Source organism: Ranitomeya variabilis, chromosome 2 (genome assembly GCF_051348905.1).
Source record: "Ranitomeya variabilis isolate aRanVar5 chromosome 2, aRanVar5.hap1, whole genome shotgun sequence".
In the NCBI taxonomy this organism is placed as follows: Eukaryota; Metazoa; Chordata; class Amphibia; order Anura; family Dendrobatidae; genus Ranitomeya; species Ranitomeya variabilis.
This window is the reverse complement of record NC_135233.1, coordinates 673,250,152-673,271,674: the sequence shown is the minus strand read 5'-3', so window position 1 is coordinate 673,271,674 and position 21,523 is coordinate 673,250,152. Positions and strand designations below refer to the sequence as shown.

General features: G+C 40.5%; 1 protein-coding gene across 3 annotated transcripts in view; it reads left to right on the top strand.

Moving 5' to 3' along the window:
* RSPH3 (radial spoke head 3) overlaps positions 1 to 20,535 on the top strand; it is a 36,934-nt gene extending 16,399 nt beyond the window's left edge. For 2 of the 3 annotated variants that reach the window (XM_077289261.1, XM_077289262.1), the window contains exons 3-10: positions 1,454 to 1,541; positions 6,932 to 7,073; positions 9,560 to 9,705; positions 10,921 to 11,124; positions 11,221 to 11,383; positions 12,196 to 12,282; positions 12,885 to 12,963; positions 20,411 to 20,535. In XM_077289261.1, coding sequence (XP_077145376.1) covers positions 1,454 to 1,541; positions 6,932 to 7,073; positions 9,560 to 9,705; positions 10,921 to 11,124; positions 11,221 to 11,383; positions 12,196 to 12,282; positions 12,885 to 12,955 — 901 coding nt within the window. In that variant the 3' untranslated portion in view covers positions 12,956 to 12,963; positions 20,411 to 20,535. Of the gene's footprint in view, positions 1 to 1,453; positions 1,542 to 6,931; positions 7,074 to 9,559; positions 9,706 to 10,920; positions 11,125 to 11,220; positions 11,384 to 12,195; positions 12,283 to 12,884; positions 12,966 to 20,410 lie in introns of all 3 variants that reach the window. The other variant, XM_077289263.1, reaches the window with a different exon arrangement.
* The last annotated feature ends 988 nt before the right edge of the window (positions 20,536 to 21,523 follow it).

The following is a 21,523-nucleotide window of genomic DNA, read 5'->3' as shown; positions in this document are numbered from 1 at the left end:
ATCTGTAATTTTAGTAGGATTACTTTCCATATTTTTTGGACTCTAACACTCATCGGACCATAAGATGCACCTAGCTTTTAAAAGTGGAAAGCAGAAGAAAAAAATGAAGCAAAAAATGTGATGACGCACTGTTATGGGGGTGGTCTGCTGCTGACACTGTTATAGGGGTAATGTCCCCCAATTCTCTACCAACATCCCCCATCCTGGTATATATGTCCCCAAATCCTGGTATACATGCTCCCCGCATTCCCATCCTTTTATACATGGCCCCCTCATCACCATCCTGGTATACATGGCTCCCCCATACCCATCCTGGTATACATGGCCCACCCATCCTAATCCTGGTATATATGACCCCCATCACGCTGCACACATAAAAATATAAACCATTCTATTTACCGTACCTTCCCTCTGCTCTCTCGCAGTGCCCTGTTCTTATGCCAGCAGCTGATTTCAGCTTGTAAGCAGTGCATGGCAGTGATGTCATGCTCTGCTTACACGCTGAGGTCAGCTCTTGGAATACTCACTGCTCCCAACACCTTGGACTATGGGAGTGGAGAGCTGTAAATATTATTTCTCTTTAATAGCGGGCACAGTAGCCGCAGCCGCCAGCTTCCTGTAGCTGGGTGATCACTTGTGCCTGCTGCTAAAGGGAATGAATATTCACTGCTCTCCACTCCCATGGGCGTGAAGAGCAGTGACTATTTATTTTCTTTAATAGCGAGCATACGTGATCCCCCAGCCGCTGCAGGAAGCCAGCAGCTGCGGCTAACAGTGTGCCTGCTATTAAAGAGAAATTAATATTCACTGCTCTCCACTCCCTTAGTCCCTCCCACCTCAGTGCATAGAGGGGGGCGGGACTATGAGCAGTGAATATTCATTCTCTTTAATAGCAGGTAAACTGTTAGCAGCAGCCGCTGGCTTCCTGCAGCGGCTAGGGGATTACGTGTGCTCGCTAATAAAGAAAATGAATATTCACTGATCTTCACGCCCATGGGAGTTGAGAGCAGTGAATATTCATTCCCTTTAGCAGTGGGCACACGTGATTGCCCAGCCGCAGGAAGCTCCTGTCTCCTGTGACCTGCTCATCTGCCGCTGCCACCCCCCATCCTCAGCAGGTACATCTGGACTGTAAGGCGTACCCCCCATTTTCCTTCAAAATTTTGGAGGAAAAAAGTTCATCTTATAGTCCGAAAAATACCTCCACTCTCCCCATCCTGTAGTACAGGACATTACACGCTTGTCCTCGTCTGTCCCTTCTTTCTCCCTCCTCACCAGCCTTTGATTTATTATACTACATAGGAAACGGTAGCTGTAATTTATGAGACATTTTGGATTTTAACTGGACATGAAAAGGTGGGAGAATGCGTCATGGAGGACAATAACGTGCACTCCTTCACCCAAACCCTGATATTACACAAATTCTGATTAGTAATATATATATTTTTTATAGGGCTGAAGAGACCTGCAATTATGGAAATATTATGTATGACCCAAGGGTGGTACGCGGCAGTACTTATGCCCAACACATATTACCTTTGGTAAGTTGGACCCACAGGACTTTCTCTGTACTTGTGCAATGTGTTCTGCCTGATTATTACCACTTGCTTTAATAACCATAATTAGTAAAATCAAAGGAAAAATAAAATTAGGACTGAAGCAATTATGAGCTATAGCATTATGATCCCTAGAGATTCCCTAATCTACTTTCTAATACAGACATACACCCACGTTTCAACAAGACCGGCATTGTTCATGCTGGTCTTGATGAGGTTTCATATGCTCCTGATTTTTTGAGACGCACACCTCTTAGTAAATCAGGTGCGTCTGAAAAGTGTTGTGTGTCTCTGTATGCTTCGCCACAAATCTTACTCTAGTCAGTGATGAGTTAGACGAGCTGTGGCGTCACTGGCCATTTTGGTGAAACTCGAGTGAAAACGCCAAAACTCCAAACATTTGAGTTTTGACCATCGGTTCAACTTGTGCAAATATTTTGCAACTTTTTAAAGCAATTTATGTCGGAATTCTAGGGTAATTACTTTGATAAATAGAGGTCACAGTGCAAGAACAGTCTAACTCATTGCTAAAACTAGCTATTTTTATGATTAGACGCAACCAAATACTATAAGTATGCTTAATCACGGAGAAAATCGAGTACAAAAGCCAATAAAATAATACCAAAGTTTATTTATATAAATAATGTTAATACAATAAGTCAAACAAAAAAAGGAAAACATATATGATGGTACAATACATGTTTTTTTAATATCACTAAGTGATTAAATCCAAGATATGAAAGAGAGGCCGAAGTAAGGTCAGGACATAGATTAGCTGCACTATACACTATATATATATATATATATATATATATATATATATATATATATATATATATATAATCACTAAGGCTTGTAATATGGCTCACATATCCAGCTAAACGTGCTTCAGTCAGTTGCCATAACATTCAATGCAACAAACCCTGCTGCAGTATCAAAATCAATGTAAGATCATATTAAATGAAACCGGGATAATTACCGATGAAGGTGGCTGGTCCTGCCTTTGCCTCGGCCACGTACCCCGACGCGCGTTTCGCGTTCAAAATGCCGCTTCTTCAGGAGGTGTGAAGAAGTGGCATTACGGTATGTATTAGCCAGTCCAGAATCAGGCCATTTTTTTCTCATCCCTGACCAGGCATATTTTAGTTTTTTCCTTCCTACACTTTTAATAGCTCTAATAAATTTATAGTCTATAAATTTTGACCTTTTTTGTGATACATGGGACTTAATGCTGTCATTTTTGTTTCTTTTTTGTTGTTGCTGATATTGAGGGAAATGTAAAGAAAAATAGAAATTATTTGTCTAGTCATATTTTTTATGCATTTTTTTTAAGACCACAAAGGACTCCTGGAAAACACTTTCAACTGCCTTCCTGATTATGTAGAAATTATTTTTATATATTGGACATATTCTTTAGGGGATTTGGAGCATGCTAGAAAGAGTGAATGGTGTTGTCTTTTTCAAATTTAGTTTATTTTTTCTTGCTTTTTTATTTACTGATTTTTTTTTTTTTTTCATTTATCTATTTCACTCCAGGTAGCCCTATAAAACCTTTCGCAAGGAGGGGCATTTTCATACATTAATATATTCTTATTATTTCCCCTGTAACTGAGGTTGGTATATTAGGCAGGGAAATTCAACCTCCTCTCTGCAGAGCAGAACTGACTGGGTCTCCTAGGACCCAATAGCTTCTGCTCTCTCCCCATGACCGCTGGGTCCAGAGGGAGAAGCACTGTCAGTGCTTTTTATAGTGTATGTACAGCACTTGTTCAGCACTGTGCTTACACCAATTAGGAAGGCAGAGATGATAACAAGCCTTACCTTCCCTATGGGTAATCTGACAGTCTCTGACAACCAGCCTCTCACTACAGCAGCTGCATGGATCTCGTGCAAGCAGAGTACTTTGCATTGTTGTTTTAGAATATCAGTAAGTTGAGTGTGAACGGCCCAGAATTATAGGCTATGTGTGCACATTGAGTATTTGTTTGCAGAAATTTCTGCAAGGTTTCTGCATCTCTTGGCAGCAAAACGCTGTGGCAAAAACACGCGTTTTGCCATGTTTTTTGGTGTGTTTTTGCTGCGGATTTGTATATGTTTTTTTGCATGCGTTTTTGTACAGCAATGAAGGCTTTTTTGAGCTAAAGAAATATATTCTAAAAAAAGGTTTGTGAAGTAATTTCTTGGTTCAACACCAACTTTTTCATTCTGATGCAGTGGCATCAGAGTAATGGGATTAGGGCTTGGTGTCAGCAGCTGTCATTGACAACAAGCCCTAGGTTTAGTAATGAAAAGGTGTCAGCCCGATAAGTAAATACAAACACAAACAAAACTACACACACATTGTCACCAGCCTATGTAGGAGCATTAACATAATGAACCTACATAGGCTGTAACCAAACCACAACTCTTAAAAAAAAAAAATGAAAAAAAATTGCATGGACTCCCGTGTAATTTTAATAACGAGCAGAGGGAAAGCCGACGGCTGAGAGCTGATGGTAATATTCTGGGAGGGAGGCAATAGCCATAAAGGTTCCCAGGCTATTAATATCAGTTCACAACTGTTTGCTTAGCCTTTACTGGCTAGTTTACAGGGGGGGGCCAGAAAAAAATTGACATAGGGTTGCCCTATAAAATCTACGCAGCAAAGGCTAGGCAGAGAGCTTAGGAAAGGGCCATGGATATTGGTCCCCTCCAAGACTAAAAGCATCAACTCTCAGCCGCCCCAGAAAAGGCGCATCTATAAAATACACCAAATCTGGTGCTTAGCCTCGCTCTTCCCACTTGCCCTGTGGCGGTGGCAAGTAGGGTAATGGTTTTGGGGGTTGATGTCACCTTTGTAATTGTCAGATGATATCAAGCCTACAGGTTAGTAATGGAGAGGTGTCTATAAGATGCCTACATTACTAACCCCATAGTGATATTATGAAAAACAGACACCCAAAATAAAGTCCTTTATTTGAAATAATGACACATACTCCTTAATTGAATCTAAATTAAACCATACTCACCGAACGCCCAATCCACTGAAGCCAACGTCTCCTGCAACAAAAATAAAATATTCTATACCTGTCCGCAGAGAAGATAATCCGCAATGTCCCACAACGATCCTTATGACTTTGAGAGCAGTCACTGGTGTGACTGCTCTCAAACACAGCTGGCGATACACTGACAGCAGGTAATTGCTCCCGCAGTGTATCACTGAGCTTTCATGAGAGAGGTCACCGGAGTTCATCAGCTGATCAGCTCTGGTGATCTCCCTTATGGCAGCACTGCTGCATGAGACAGTTCTCATGCAGCGGTGCTGTATGTGAGAGCACTCGAGCTGATCAGCTGATGAACTCCAGTGACCTCTCTCATGGCAGCTCAGTGATACACTGTGGGAGCGATTACCTCCTGTCAGAGTATCGCCTGCGGCCGGTTAGAGCAGTCACATCTCCCGATGTGACTGTTCTACACATGAGATTGCCATGGGACACTCAGCATTACGTGGACTACGGCGGACAGGTAAGTATATGGTGGTTTATTATTTTTTATTATTTCTAGGAGACATGGGCATCGGGGATTGAGCGTTAGGCCGGAGTCACACTACCGTAGAATACGGATGAGTGCTATGCAAGAAAACATTGCATAGCACTCTGACCAATGTTATTCTATGGGACCGCTCACATCACCGTATTTTTTTCTCAGGTGTATTCGACGTTCTTGCTAAATCGCAGCATGCTGCGATTGTACTCTTATATCGTCCGAGACTTGCCAGTGCAAGGCTATGGGTGCGAGAAAAGCTCGAACGCTACATGGACCATCCGTCTAGCTTGGGACAAATATGCACACATTTTCCTCATTTCAGCCCATTGAGCAATTTAATTCAATAATAAAAATCAGTGAAAAATGTAAAGCCATATGCATGTCATACCAGTGCCATGTGGATACATGGGTGGGAGAAAATCGCATCATCGCATTGCAAATGCATTACACACGGATTACCATACGGAGAACAGTCGTGCGACTCTCGGCAAGGAGACTTGGACCGATTTTCCATACGTTTAGTGTGACACCGGCCTTAAGGTGAGTATATGTTATTTATTTTATTTTATATTTTTTCTTGGAGACGAGGGCATCAGGGATTTGGTGTTAGGTGAGTATAATGTGCTTTTTATTTTTATTTGAATATGTATTCCATTACTTTACATGGTGTGTGTTTTTTTTTTTTTTTTTTTTTTTTTTTTTTTTAAGTGTGCACACAGGCGCTGGCTGACGAGAGACTACTTTTCCCATCAGCCTGTCCTGCCATCACTGTTATCAATTACAGCAAACATAGCCTGATGGGAGGAGTAGTCTCATCAGCCCACGCCTGCTGACTTGCGGTAAGCTTTTTACTGCTAGTCACCTCTGCGGGTCCCAGTCACAGCTGCGGGGTCACACTGACATCTGACGGCATGACCCTGCAGCGCTCTGACCAACGGTCTTACTGGCGGTAGCATTATTGCCGATAAGAACCACCGGCGCCAGTGTTTCCCACGCTTTCACAACGATTACAGTGTGGGAAACACAATATGAAGTCGGTAAAAACGCAAACAAAACTCCGCAAATCCACAGCAAATTTGCAAATATTTTTATACCTGCGTTTGTTCTGCGGATTTGACTGACTCAATTGAAGTCAATGGGTGAAAAACACTGCAGAAACGCAAAAAGAATTGACATTCTGCAGAAAAAAACGCACTGCAAATACACACGGAAATTTACTGATCATGTGCACAACACCTCAGGATTGTCATTGAATTAGCTTGCATAAGGATTCCATAACGTTTTTGGCCCATTTCCGCCAAAAAACGTTATGGGCTGTCTGGGAAAGGGATTATCGAACTTTGGCGACTTTCTTTAACTTACATGCATGTATTTTGAGCTGAAAATTATGTTTGCAATTGGATTTCATTAAAAAGTTTGCATCGCTTTGCCTTATAGCCTCTGGATTGCACTGTCTATTGTTGGATGCAGAATTAATTAACTGAGAAGCCTTCAGTGCGCTCATTATGATGGTCTAACGGGAGAGTTTGTCATACTTTTGCATCTCTTATTTTCTGAGTTCTGAGCTGATTTATGACCACAGACCACATGAAAGATGAATGATCGATGAAACAAAGAGCCTGGAAAGACCAGTGGTCCAACATTTTTAATTAAACCCATTTGAAAAATGTTTTTTTTCCCAAATACATACCTTTGAGTAAAAGCAAGGACGGTGAGACAGTGTTCTGTGTTCTCTGAGTTGTCTGCACAACATTCTGCTTTGATTGTAGACATTAATCCATACACACTTTTTATTGCAAAAAGTGCATCTTATGGTCTGAAAATTACTAACTACTGCTTTTTTCATTTAGTCGGCACAGCTAGATCCGGTAGAGATTCAGAGAAATCAGGAAGCTTGCAGGAGAGCGCTTGCAAAAAGACGTGCAAAAGAAATCCTAAGGTCTAGGTCACCAGAACCTGTGGAAGGCCGGAAACACATTGATGTGCAGACTGGTGAGAAGGACAATGTGACTTGTACTTTTAAAATGCTATTATGGCTATCCTTATTTGCGATTTTCCTTGTGACTGATATGAATTGAGTTATTGTGGCATTGCGGCATGTCTGAAGCATCATGCATGAAGATCCATGACTAGAACAGCCTACACTGGTTAGAATCAAATGGTCCTTTTCCATTCTTGAGGATTGGCTTAGTGGGAGAGTTTTCCACAGAAGCCACTGGTGTCATTTTCCAACATGTCTGTGACATAGTTTGAGGGACATTTCATAAATCTACCTGGTGATACAAGGCGGGATGAATCTAAGGATTTACAATAGTGCTGAAGAGTTTGTGAACCCTTCACAATTTTCCAGATATCTGAATTCTAAAAGTGATGATAAAGAGAACCAAATCTAACAAATGAGTCAAAATAAAGAACAGTCGCTTCCTGCAATCCTGCCATGCACAACATTGTTGATCTGTCTCCTCCTGATGATGATCTCATTAATCTCATTAACAGATCTCATTAGCATTAACATTAGCTATTACAAGAGAGGCCTTTAGTTGCTTAGACGTTACATTGGGATCCTTTGTGATGTTGAGGACTGTTTTATGCTTTGCATTGGAGTGATCTTTTGTTGATTGACACCTCCAAGGGAGGGTTTTAATGGTCCTGAATTTCCTCCTTTTTTAAAATGTCAATCTTTGCTGTGGATCGCTGGAGTCCAGTCTCCCTAGATGTTTTTTTTTTAACCTTCTCTAGCCTTATGAACATCAATAAATCTTTTACCGAGGTCCTCAAAAATCTCCTTTATTGTGTTAGGATATACTTCCACAAACATGTACTGTGAATTTCAGACTTTGATAGATCCCGTTTCTTTAAATAAAACAGGATGCCCACTCACACCCGATTGTCAACCCATTGATTGAAAACGCCATACTTTAATATACTGTCAAATTATCGTCTAATACTAGTGGTTCACATACTTTTACCACTTACAGATGAGATATTGAATAATTTTCTTCAAAAAATGACAAAGTTAAATAAGTTTGACTTATTTGTTTGATTTAATTATCATTATTATTTGAAAATCTGATGTAGTTTTAGATCAAATTTATGGAGAAATCTAAATATTATGAAGAGTTCCCAAATTGTCACACACCACTGTTTGTGGATTAATGTGTTTAACCCTCTTAACGACCAGAGGTATTTTTGATTTTGCATTTTTATTTTTTGCTCCCCTTCTTCCCAGAGCCATAACTTTTTTTATTGTTTTGGTCAAAATGGCCATGTGAGGGCTTGTTTTTTGTGGGACGAGTTGTACTTTTGAACAACACCATTTGTTTTAACATGTTGTACACTGGAAAACGGGAAAAAATTCCAAGTGCTGTGAAATTGCAAAAAAAGTGCAATCCCACAGTTGTTTTTTTTTTTTCCCATGTTCACTAAATGCTTAAATTGACCTACCATTATGATTCTCCAGGTCATTACAAGTTCATAGACACCAAACATGTCTTGGTTTTTTTTTTATGTAAGTGGTGAAAAAAAATTCCAAAGTTTGTTAAAAATAAAATAAGCGCCACTTCCGATACCCGTAGTGTCTCCATTTCGGGTTCGGTGAGGGCTTATTTTTTGTGTGCCGAGCTGACATTTTTAATTATACCATTTTGTTGCAGATACGACCTTTTGATCGCCCGTTATTGCATTTTAATGATTGGGTTAATTCTTTTTTTATATTGATAGATCGGGCTATTCTGAATGCGGTGATAGCAAATATGTGTGTTTTTTAATTGTTTTATTTTGAATGGGGCAAAAGGGGGGTGATTTGAACTTTTATATTTATTTTATATTTTTAAAAACTTTTTTTTTTTTTTAACTTTTTGCATGCCTCAATAGTCTCTATAGGAGACTAGAAGCTGCACTTGTCCGCTTGGCTCTGCTACATACAGGCGTTGTTCAGATCGCCTGTATGTAGCAGAAATGCTCACTTGCTATGAGCGCCGAACACCGGTTGGCGCTCATAGCAATCTGGCTGTGACAACCATAGAGGTCTACTGGAGACCTCTGGTTGTCATGCCAACCCATTGGTGGCCCGTGATCACATGATGGGGTCACCGATTGGCGGGATTTCCGGCGCACTTGCTGAAAGCGCGAGTTAAATGCCGGTGTCAGAGATTAGCAGCAGCATTTAACGGGTTAACAGCCGAGGGTGGATCACGATTCCATTTATGGCTGTTAGAGGCACATGTAAGCTGTTCAAAACAGCTGATATGTTCTGGGAAATATGTAGACTCAGCGCCGGAGCCCACATCAAAGGGAGGGAGTCCGACATCGGCGTACTATTACACCCGATCTCAGAAGGGTTAAAAGTTGGGTTGGGTAAAGGGGACATGGCAGATTGATGACGGGTTATCCCAGTATCATATTCATTGTAAAGTGCTGTGGAATATGTTGGTGCTATAGAAATAAAAACTATTATTCTTATATGGTCTTTGTTTCAGAGCTTTACTTAGAAGAGCTCAGTGACCGCGTCGAGGAAAAGGACATGGAATGCCAGACAGATGCGTTCCTGGACAGACCTCCGACACCTCTCTTCATCCCAGCTAAGACTGGTACTGATGTTGCAACTCAGATCCTGGAAGGAGAAGTACATATCTATTACCAATTTAGTTTTCTATAAGTCCTAAACAAATGATGTATTCTAAACCAGTAGAGACCCTTGACACGACACTGCTGGCTTTTTTACTATTCTTTCAGATAGTGTAACACTATTATTTCAATTGCAAATAATTTAACAGGTTAAACCGTAGCTCCCTCTTTTGTTATTGCAGCATCCCAGTCCTAAGCCCCCGGCTGCCCATAACCCCAGTGTATAAACAGTATATAGCAGCTGCTGAAACGTCCATAGCATTGAAGATGGTGGTGGGCATGTGATGTCCCTTAAAGCGTTTAGCGTATTCACATGGATTTACGAAAGCAGCCAATGCCTTTTTGTACATTTTTATTATTTCTGTTGATTTTTGGTGACAATTGACAGGCTGCTTTGTACTGGAAAAGGCATATTCTCCTGTTCCCAATGTAGACTTCTACGGCATTTTAACAGGTCATCTGATCAGTAGAGATCCTGTCAGGTATCATGTGTGATGAGATACGAAATGAAGAGTTGAATGCCCATTATTTTAGAACGTATAAAAGTTATGAGAACAACCAAGTCTACTCATTAACCTGATTTTTCCACTCAATTTTTTTTTTCATATCCGTACCAATATGACATAGACTTCGGAAGTGAGATTATGCAATCTTCTGAACATATGCTAAGCGTAAATCATGACCATTGATGACTAATTACTGTGAGAAGATAAACTACAAATGTTATCAAACAGTTAAAACATTCCCAGACTACGCAACAGGAGAAATTATGTCTTTTTTTACTATGTACAATACTGAAACTGGGTTTACAACAGTCAACTAGCAGTGTAAACGACCACGATTCGCAACTCACTTGCCAGTGTTTTAACAGCCTGTTTAGACAAGCAGTCAAAGCTTCAGATGTGCTCAGAACAATCGGTAATAGATCCTTTCAGTGCAGCCCATGTACTGTTTACACAGGACATTACGCTGCCAAGAACAATGTTTTTTTAAGCCAGCTAAAAGAAAATTTCACCTGACGAACAAATGTTTTGCTCATTCACTAGGTAATTTGCACTGGCTGGGAATGCTTGTTTCTGATAGTCGTGCAGTGTAAAGACAATGTAGGGCATTCTGAAGACAATTAATGACAGTCAGCATCTAAGAGATGCCCATACTCTTTATAGTTCTGGATAAGGATGTTTCCGATCTTATGTTTACATTATTTTTTCAGCTTTTTGACTTTGATCTGGAAGTAAAGCCGATATTGGAGGTGTTGATTGGAAAGACAATTGAGCAGGCTCTTCTGGAAGTGATGGAAGAAGAAGAACTGGCAAACTTAAGGGCACAGCAGCGTACTTTTGAGGAACTGCGGAATGCTGAGCTTGCTGAAGCACAGCGGCTTGAAGAACAAGAAAGACGGCATCGAGAGGAAAAGGTAACCACCTAGAAGTTCATTTAAAGCTCAATGTCTGCCACTCAAATAGTCTCCAAGTATTGGAAATCTACAGTGTGTCTTTCCTTTTCTTTTCAGGAACGGAGAAAACGGCAGCAGAGAGAAATGCTACTGAAAGAAAAGGAGACGGCAGAGAAAGTAGCAGCTAGAGCCTTTGCCCAGCAATACCTGGCGGATCTTATTCCTTCTGTATTCAGCAGCTTAAGGGACAACGGATATTTCTATGACCCGGTGGAAAGAGGTTAGTCAGTGTCAAACAATGCATGGCATTTTATTTTATTGTAGCAGTTGCTTGATAGGCTACATGCACACAACATCTTTTTCAGGCGCGTCCGCTCTTTAACCCACCTGAAAAAGCACTAAATAAACGCTAAAAAGATTGAACATATGCACTGCAATGTGAGAACGACTTGCTGTGCATATGTTCAGTCTTTTCAGCTTTTTTTTTTAACTGTGCCTGACTTCCAGGGCCGTAAAGTGGTGTAAAGAAGTGACTTGACCATTCTTGAAACCCACTCGCTGTTTTATACATACACGTTACATAAACATCAATAAAAGCCCTTACAAAAAATGACCAAAAAGACACCAAAAAAATAACTTCAGGAAAAAAACACAACCAGCGTTTTCCTTGAAGTGTCTTATCCTTGAAAAAAATCGACAGGCATGCAGGTGTCTAAAAGATGTCATATTCTCATACCCTTAAGATGATCTGGCTTTCCTTACAGAAGACTTTTTTGTTAAAAAAACCGAACCTAGTAAACCGCAGTATAAAAACGACATGTGCATGTTCAATCTTTTGTTACTTCTCTTGACCTCTTCAGGGTTCTTAAACGATGAAGTTTTTTTAAAGAAGTAGCACAGTCGTACTCGTAACAACTATGGTAAAAGTGGCATAGATACTTCAGATAAAAGACCACCATCTTTTTCCTGAACGGCTTTGCCTAGGAAAACCTTGGCGGATTTGCCGGCGACATAAACACGTCATAAGCACATATACTTATTGTGCATTTTTCTAAAGCTTTCCACTTACCAAAGTATTTATATGTTTAACAGATGTTGAGGCGGGATTCATGCCATGGCTAATGGGTGAGGTGACGAAGGCACTAGAGAGGAATGAACTGGGCAGGACGGTGCTTGACCGTAAGTCATGTCTTACATATTTCAGGACAAATGTTATGTAAAAGTATCCTTAAAGGCTTCTTCAGACGTCTGTACAATCTGTCCGATCATGGCCCACAATGCCCAGAGCGGCCGTCTCCTGACCCGAGCATCACATCCTCATTGAGATATACGAGACTGTGACGTTCGGGTCGGGTGACCTGCGGTCAGTCCATGCATTGCGGTACGTGTTGGGACCGATTTTCACCGATTAAAGAGTAGAAGGGAATGTGGATGTAATATAGCGTGAAGTTCTTTGCTCAGCACCCCCTGAACAAAGTGTTATCAATAATAACCCTATTGGTACTTAAATCTGATAAATAGTTTAGTATCTTTTGGTCTGCACCCACTTTTCTGCGCACACAGTAAAGATCTTGTATGACACATTGAATTTCAATACCGTTATATATTTTCTAAAAATCTACTTTATTAGTTGAGTTTAGCTATCAAGAAGTACAACATTTTGCATTTTAACATCTTTTTAGTTGTCTGCTCCAATAAAAATCGCTCATTACAGTAAAATCCCAATTCATGGAAAATGTAGTATTTTTATTTTTGTTTTTAATCCTTTTCATTACTTTTAGTATTAATTCGTGAAGTAGTGGAAAAGCGGATTGATGATTACAGCAAGTTGGAGGAGAGTGATCTGACATGACACCTAAAAGGTATACAAGTGCTGAGACGTGACATAGAAGACATATATCACCCTTAACCAAGTTCATATTTTTACATATACTGTATATATTTAATCCATTGCATTAAATCGATAATAAATATTAATGCGGTATGCTTATTCATGGCACAAAGATAGGAAATATTCTATGACCCCATCCCTCATAAACCAAGTGTGCTTTTTGGGCCTTCTGGATGAAACTACGCATATGGCCTCGTAATGCCCTTATGGTTTTTAGGAGAAATTTTATTTTTTGTGGTCAAGGTAATAACCCTGACCTAGACAACCATCACTCACCAATCAAAAAACTGGTCATGCAGCTGTATCTTCTGAAAAAATCTAAATATAAAAAAAATCTAAAAATAGGGAGTACCTGGAAAAGTTTTTTCAAGTGAGAGGTACTTGTAATGCCTCCTCCTTGACTGCTTTCCCTCCTAAAATCCTTAGGATCTGTTCACACTGCAACAAGAAAAAAAGAACTTGAAAAATGCTCAAAGAATCTTACCAATTATTTCTATGGACAGTCCATTTACCATTCATATTTTCAGGGTTTTTTTTAGCATGTTTTAAAGGGAACCTGACACCACAAAAAACACTACTAACCAGCAGAGATGGAGTCAATCTTCAGGTTAATGGCCTTATTACCCTACCCAGCGCCTGTACTTAGCCAACCTCCGGCGTCATTTGGGTTTCAGTCACCACTCTGAAAATACAGGCTTACCCTAGAGTGGTGTAACCACACCCCCGCACTGACTGACATCCGGTCCCAATAAAGAGCCAGTGGCAGTCAGGGCCGGGGGCACGGTTACAGCAGCTGCTCTGTATACTCAGAGTGGTGACTGAACCAGCGCCGGTGCCGCCCCTGTGACTGAAACCTGAATGCGTCCTGGGGGACTAAAGTAAATTTTCTCCCTGCAGAGTTCTGCTAATGCAGGCGCCAGGCAGGTAAATAACGCTATTAACCTGCAGATCAATCCGATATCTGCAAGTTAATAGCATTTTTTTTGGTGACCAGTTCCCATTTAAACCAGGAATGTCAAACTCAAATTCACACAGGGCCAAAATTAAAAGCTTGGATGAAGTCACGGGCCACCCTTGATATTTATTTAACCCCTTAACCCCGGGCCATTTTCCGTTTTTGCGTTTTCTTTTTTTGCTCCCCTTCTCCCCAGAGCCATAACTTTTTTATTTTTTGGTCAATATGGCCATTTGATGGCTTGTTGTTTGTGGGACAAGTTGTACTTTTGAACGACCTCATTGGTTTTAACATATCGTGTACTGAAAAACGGGAAAAAAAATCCAAGTTCGGTGAAATTGCCAAAAAAGTGCAATTCCACAGTTGTGGGGTTTTTTTTTTACCATGTCCACTAAATGCTAAATACCAATATGATTCTTCACGTCATTACGAGTTCATAGACTCCAAACATGTCTAGGTTCTTTTTTATTTAAATGGTGAAAAAAAAAGGCCAAACTGTGGTAAAAGAAAAAAAAATGGCGCCATTTTCCAAGACCTGTAGCATCTCCATTTTTGTGACTTGGGGCTGTGTGAGGGCTTATTTTTTGCGCGCCAAGCTGATTTTTTTTTTACTGATACCATTTTGGTGTAGATACGATCTTTTGATCGCCCGTTATAGTTACGCCGTTTAGCGATCAGGTTATTTTTTTATATGAATAGATCGGGCGATTCTGAATGTGGCGATACCAAATATGTGTATGTTTGATTTTTTTATTGTTTTATTTTGAATGGTGCGAAAGTGGGGTGATTTGAACTTTTATATATATATTTTTTTATTTTTTTAATATTTTTAAAAACTTTTTTTTTACTTTTTGCATGCTTCAATAGTTTCCATGGGAGACTAGAAGCTGCAGTTGTCTGATCAGCTCTGCTACATACAGGCGATGATCAAATCGCCTGTATACAGCAGAAATGCTATTAGCGCCGAGCACCGGGCGTCGCTCATAGCAATCCGGCCATGACAACCATAGAGGTCTGCTGGAGACCTCTGGTTGTCATGCCAACCCATCGGTGACCTGCGAATAAGTGACGAGGTCACCGATGGCGGGATTTCCGTTGCGCTTCTTGGAAGCGTGAGTTAAATGCCGCTGTCAGAGATTGACAGTGGCATTTAATGGGTTAACAGCCGCGGGTGGATCGCGATTCTATGCGCGGATGTTAGAGACACATATCAGCTATTCAAAACAGCTGACAAGTTCTGGGAAAGATGAGGGCTCAGCGCCGGATCCCACATCAAAGGGAGGGAGTCCGACGTGAACGTATTATTACGCCCAACGTCGGAAAGAGGATAAAAAATGTCTACAATTGAGGAAGTTTTTCCTTATCAACAAATTTAACAATTAACTTTTTCATATGGAAGCAAAGTTAAAGGGGTTGTCCCCCAAAGAAAATACATTTTGACTAATATATTATTCCAATATTTTATTCAAAATCTATGTTATATAAGAGCAATAAAAAGCATATGGCCCAATAGCCTAATTTAAATAATTTTAACACACTAAGATACCCCCACAGTGAATTCTTCCACAATATTCTTCACGCTCACGGTATGATGACCCTACAATATTCCCCCACCCTCAATCCCCCCAACAAAGAATGGTTACCACATCACAGTATGATTCTCCAGCTGTAATCTACACACAGGCCTCCATACAGTATAATGGTCGCAAAAAGTTCTCCATATAGTATAATAGCCCCACATAGTCATCCATATGGTATAATGGCCTCACATACACTGTGTTCCAAATTATTATGCAAATTAGATTTAAGTGTGATAAAGATTTAATTGTTTTATTTTTCAAATAAACTCGTGGATGGTATTGTGTCTCAGGGCTCAATGAATCACTGAAATCAATCTTAAACACATGTGATAATTGGTTTTCCAGATGATTCTAATTAAAGGAAAACTACTTAAAAATGATGTTCCACATTATTAAGCAGGTCACAGTTTTCAAGTAACATGGGAAAGAAAAAGGATCTCTCTGCTACCGAAAAGCATCAAATAGTGCAATGCCTTGGTGAAGGGATGAAAACATTAGAAATTTCCTGAAAACTTAAGCGTGATCATCGTACTGTTAAGAGATTTGTGGCTGTATTTGAGCACAGATGTGTTTATGCTGATAAAGGCATAATGAGGAAGATTTCTGCCTGGCAAGTTCATCGGATTAAGAGAGCAGCTGCTAAAAAGCCATTACAAAGCAGCAAACAGATATTTGAAGCTGCTGGTGCCTCTGGAGTCCCTCGAACCTCAAGGTGTAGGCTCCTTCAAAGGCTTGCTGTGGTGCATAAACCTACTATTCGGCCACCCTTAAACAGTGTTCACAAGCAGAAATAGTTGCATTGGGCCCACACATACATGAAGACTAATTTCCAAACAGTCTTGTTTATTGATAAGCGTTGAGCAACCCTGGATGGTCCAGATGGATGGAGTAGTGGATGGTTGGTGGATGGCACCATGTCCCAACAAGGCTACAACGTCAGCAAGGAGGTGGAGGAGTCATGTTTTGGGCCGGAATCATGGAGAAACAGCTGGTAGGGTCCTTTAAGGTTCCTGAAGGTGTGAAAATGACCTCTGCAAAGTATATAGAGTTTCTGAATGACAACTTTCCTCCATGGTATAAAAAGCAGAAATGTGCCTTCAGGAGCAAAATCATCTTCATGCTGGCAATGCCCCATCTCATGCTGCAAAGAATACCTCTGAGTCATTGGCTGCTATGGGCATAAAAGGAGATAAACTCATGGTGTGGCCACCATCTTCCCCTGACCTCAACCCTATAGAGAACCTTTGGAGTATCATCAAGCAAAAGATCTATGAGGGTGGGAGGCAGTTCACATCAAACCAGCAGCTCAGGGAGGGAAGAAATACAAGCAGAAACTCTCCAAAAACTCACAATTTCAATGGATGCAGAAATTGTGAAGGTGATATCACAGAAGGGTCCTATGTTATCATGTAACTTGGCCTGTTAGGATGTTTTGGAGTTAAATAGATTTTTTATTCAGTGAATGTGACCTCCTAATGCTGCTAATTCCACAAATGAGCATTTTCAGTTCTTTAAAACAAATCAAATGTTTAGAAATGCTACTGTGCATAATAATTTGGAACAGTGCATTTTAAGTCTTTATTCATTTTGGAGATTATACTGTTATCATTGGGAGGTTTCTTCAATAAAATTCGATGTATAATCTAACGGGTGATGACTTTTATTAGACTGACTGTCATTTGCACTGACCATTTAGGAAAATCCGATAAAAATGTCAGTTGCATAATAATTTGGAACATAGTGTAGTGCTTCATACAGTATTATGGCCTCACATAGCGCTCCATAGAATATGAAGGGCCCCACATGACTCTCCATACATTGTAATGGACCCGCATAGTGCTCCATACAATAGGCCACACATTAAAAATAAATAAATGCTCACCTCTGCCCGTTCCCCTGCTGCTCCAGTCTCTTCAGATCCTCTGCATATCTCAGTACAGTGGGCACGTTGTAATTACGTAATCACACCCGCTGCGCTGAGATGTGATATGCAGAGGGGAATGATGGGAGAGGGAGCGTCAGCTGACTCTCCTTCCTCCATCATTGCTTTCATCTGTACCCACGGAGGTCTGGATTTGGAATGATGCTCAAAATCAAAGTGGAAAATGAAGTTACAGGCTGATCCAACTTCAGTGGAAATGCCTCAAAACAAGGAAATAATGCTCAGTAGTGTGTGTGGCCTCCATGTGCCTGTATGATCTCCCTACAATGCCTGGGCATGCTCCTGATGAGGCGGTGGATGTTCTCCTGAGGGATCTCCTCCCAGATCTGGAATAAAGCATCCGCCAACTCCTGGACAGTCCATGGTGCATCATGACATTGATGGATGGTGCGAGACATGATGTCCCAGATTTGTTCAATCAGATTTAGGTCTGGGGAATGGATGGGCCAGTCCATAGCTTCAATGCCTTCATCTTACAGGAACTGCTGACACACTCCAGCCACATGAGGTCTGGCATTGTCCTGCATTAGGACGAACCCAGGGCCAACCGCAGCAGCATATGGTCTCACAAGGGGTCTGAGGATCTCATCTCTGTACCTAATGGCAGTCTGGCTACCTCTGGGCTGTGCGGCCCTCCAAAGATATGCCACCCCCCCATTATTACTGACCCACTGCCAAACCGGTCATGCTGAAGGATGTTGCAGGCAGCAGATCGCTCTCCACGGTGTCTTCAGACTCTGTCATGTTTGTCACATGTGCTCAGTGTGAACCTGCCTTCATCTGTGAAGAGCACAGAGTGCCAGTGGTGAATTTGCCAATCCTAGTGTTCTGTGGCAAATGCCAAGCGTCCTTCATGGTCTTGGGCTGTGAGCACAACCCCCATCTGTGGACATCGGGAATCAGACCAGCCTCATGGAGTTGGTTTCTAACCGTTTGTGCAGACACATGCACATTTGTGGCCTGCTGGAGGTCATTTTGCAAGGCTCTGGCAGTGCTCCTCCATACACAAAGGCTGAGGCAGCGGTCCTGCTGCTGGGTTATTGCCCTCTTACGGCCCCCTCCACGACTCCTGGTGTACTGGCCTGTCTCCCGGTAGCGCCTCCAGCCTCTGGACACTACTGTGACAGACTCAGCAAACCTTCTTGCCACAGCTCGCATTGATGTGCCATGCTGGATGAGCTGCACTACCTGAGCCACTTGTGTGGGTTGTAGAGTCCATCTCATGCTACCACGAGCGTGAAAGCACAACCAACATTCAAAAGTGACCAAAACATGAGCCAGAAAGCATTTGTACTGAGATGTGGTCTGTGGTCCCCACCTGCAGAACCACTCCTTTATTGAGTGTGTCTTGATAATTGCCAATAATTTCCATCTGTTGTCTATTCCATTTGTACAACAGCATGTGAAATTGATTGTCAAACAGTGTTGCTTCCTAAGTGGACAGTTTGATTTCACAGAAGTTTGATTTACTTGGAGTTATATTCTGTTGTTTAAGTGTTCCCTTTATTTTTTTGAGCAGTGTAGTTAACAACTTGAACATGAATAATCCATATACACCCACTTTATGGCAACGCTGGCTGATCAGCCCAACCCTGGGTTTCGCCTGCAATTTCAGCTTCTTCCAGGGCATCACATGAGAAAATTAGCGAGTTAAATGGCTTTTATCTGCAGGTTAAAGATTCCAGCAGATTATTTGGAGAAGGGAGGTTGACAAACACCCCAGATGGGACTCAAACTCCCAATTCCTGGTTTAGGAGTTTATTGCCTTAACCATTAGGCTACTAATTGGGAAGTTTATAAAAAAAATATATTGTCTTGAATTATTTGCATCTTCAGTCCGTGTAGAAGATTATTTGCCACTACCTTCATAACATCTTCAATTTTGGTTATAGTGTTGGTGGTTGCAGGCTTATTCTTTGTGACTAGTGGTGCCCATTGCCTTAACCATTGGGCTGCTGCTGCTGGAAGATTTAAGATAGGGAAGTTTATTCCAAAATATATTGTCTGGCATGATTTATATCTACAGTCCATGTAGTAGGTTATTCACAACTATCTTCATAACATTATCAACTTCAGTTGTAGTGCTGGCAGTTGCAGGCTTATGCTACTTGGCTAGTGGTTCTCTGTATAAAAAGTTCATAGACAAGTAGATATCCAAGGCAAAACATTGATCGATAAATAGTAAAATCACTTTATTCAATGCGTATGGACATAGTTGATAGGAAATACGAAGCAGATAGCCTATGGCCGCATCACGCAGTCAGCTATTTCTCAAGACATATATTTTTCTGCTGTGAGTCCACAAAATTGAGTTTAAAGGGAACCTGTCATTCTAAAAAAAAAAAAACGATATTTACCTGCAGGTATAGTGTTAAAATCAGAAGAGTTAATAAAGAATTGGAACATTCACCCGATCCTTGCTGATGTCTTACTTTATTCCATGGGTAGGATAACATCAAAACAACAAGTGAGGTTTGCAGGTGGCAGGGGAGATTTACAGGTTAAAGAGTCTGACGGACTACCGCTGTTTTGCGCCATCTTGGCACTTCTACGGGTCCAGAAGCACTTAGAAGGCGCAAAACGGCCGTAGTCCTAGTGAGTAGGGTGGCACTGATGAAGCTTGTGGGTTTCCGCTGTGACACATTGTAATCACTTTACGTTGACTGATCACACTTCAGAGAAGGCTATCAATCAATGTGTGTGGAAGAAGAGACTCGAGTAGTCTGGAAAGCTTGTTATTTGTTACCATCTTCTCAGTTAGCCATTGAAAGATACCAACCAGGACTCTCAAATGTTAATATTTTCTATCAGCCGTTTAACACGGTACAAAGATACGTTTTTCCTGTAGCAAAACTGTAGACCTTAATGTTATGTCATATGTGTTATGATTGATAAAATAATTTTAGGAATACATTTTAATCACGATTTGCTTCTTCTCAGGGGACGCAACAGCTACATGTATGAAACATCAGGCAAGCTACACTGTATACAGACAAGAAGTGCGAAGACTAAATATTTTCACCAGTTTGGCAATAAATAAAATGATATTATTTTACAAATTTTATATCTTTTGTTGTTATTCACATGCAGTCTAATATTTCCACCACTTGACAGATGACATGGTCACATGATGTTCACTTTCATTGGATTTAATATTACGGTTGATCAGTATGTAAACCAAAAGCCAAGTATGTACAGCACAAACCAAACTCCTTTTACATTTTGGTAAAGTCCGCCGCACACGTGCCCACTTATGGAGAGGGCTCAACAGCATATTAACTAACCTCTTGGATCCTGCTGTCATTGACAACAGCATTTTGGCGGTTGGTAATTGGAGAACAGTAATAAGAGATTATTAATTTTACTCTACTGTACAAGCGACTGTAAGATCAATTTTCCTGTGGATGCCAATAAAAAAAATGTAAAAATATTTGTCAAAAATATTAGAAAAATATAAAAAGTCAAATCAACCAACTTTTCCGAAACTACTAAAAATAGTAAAATCTAAAAAAATAAAGAAAACATAACATTTGGTTTTGCTGCTTGTGCTGCTGTCTGCACAAAAAAATTACAGTAAAAAAAGAGAAAATATATTAAAATGGCAGAATCACTGGCTTTTGATCACTTTGTCTCCCAAATGAATGGAATAAAACAATATCGGAACTATAGCTTGTACTGGAAAAAAAAAAGCCCATATACAACTCTACCGACCGAAAAATAAAAAAGTTATGGGTCTCGGAATATGGCAATATGAAATGATTTTTAAATTAGAATATTTTTTTAAATAGTAAAAATTAAAAAACTAAATGTATTTAGTATCACAGAAACTAAAAATCAATGGCGATGTTGCTTATTTTTTCTTTGAATTGCCCACAATTATTTTCCTATTTTTAGCACTGTTTTGAGATCTACCACACATCTTCCCATTTTTGAGTTACCATGGATGACACCCAATTGTGTGGTAGGGTCTTTATTTTTTTCAAATAATTTTTATATTTAGGTTTTCTGTTTAGTTGGCCCCAGTAGAGAGGAATGTTTAATAGACAAGTAAT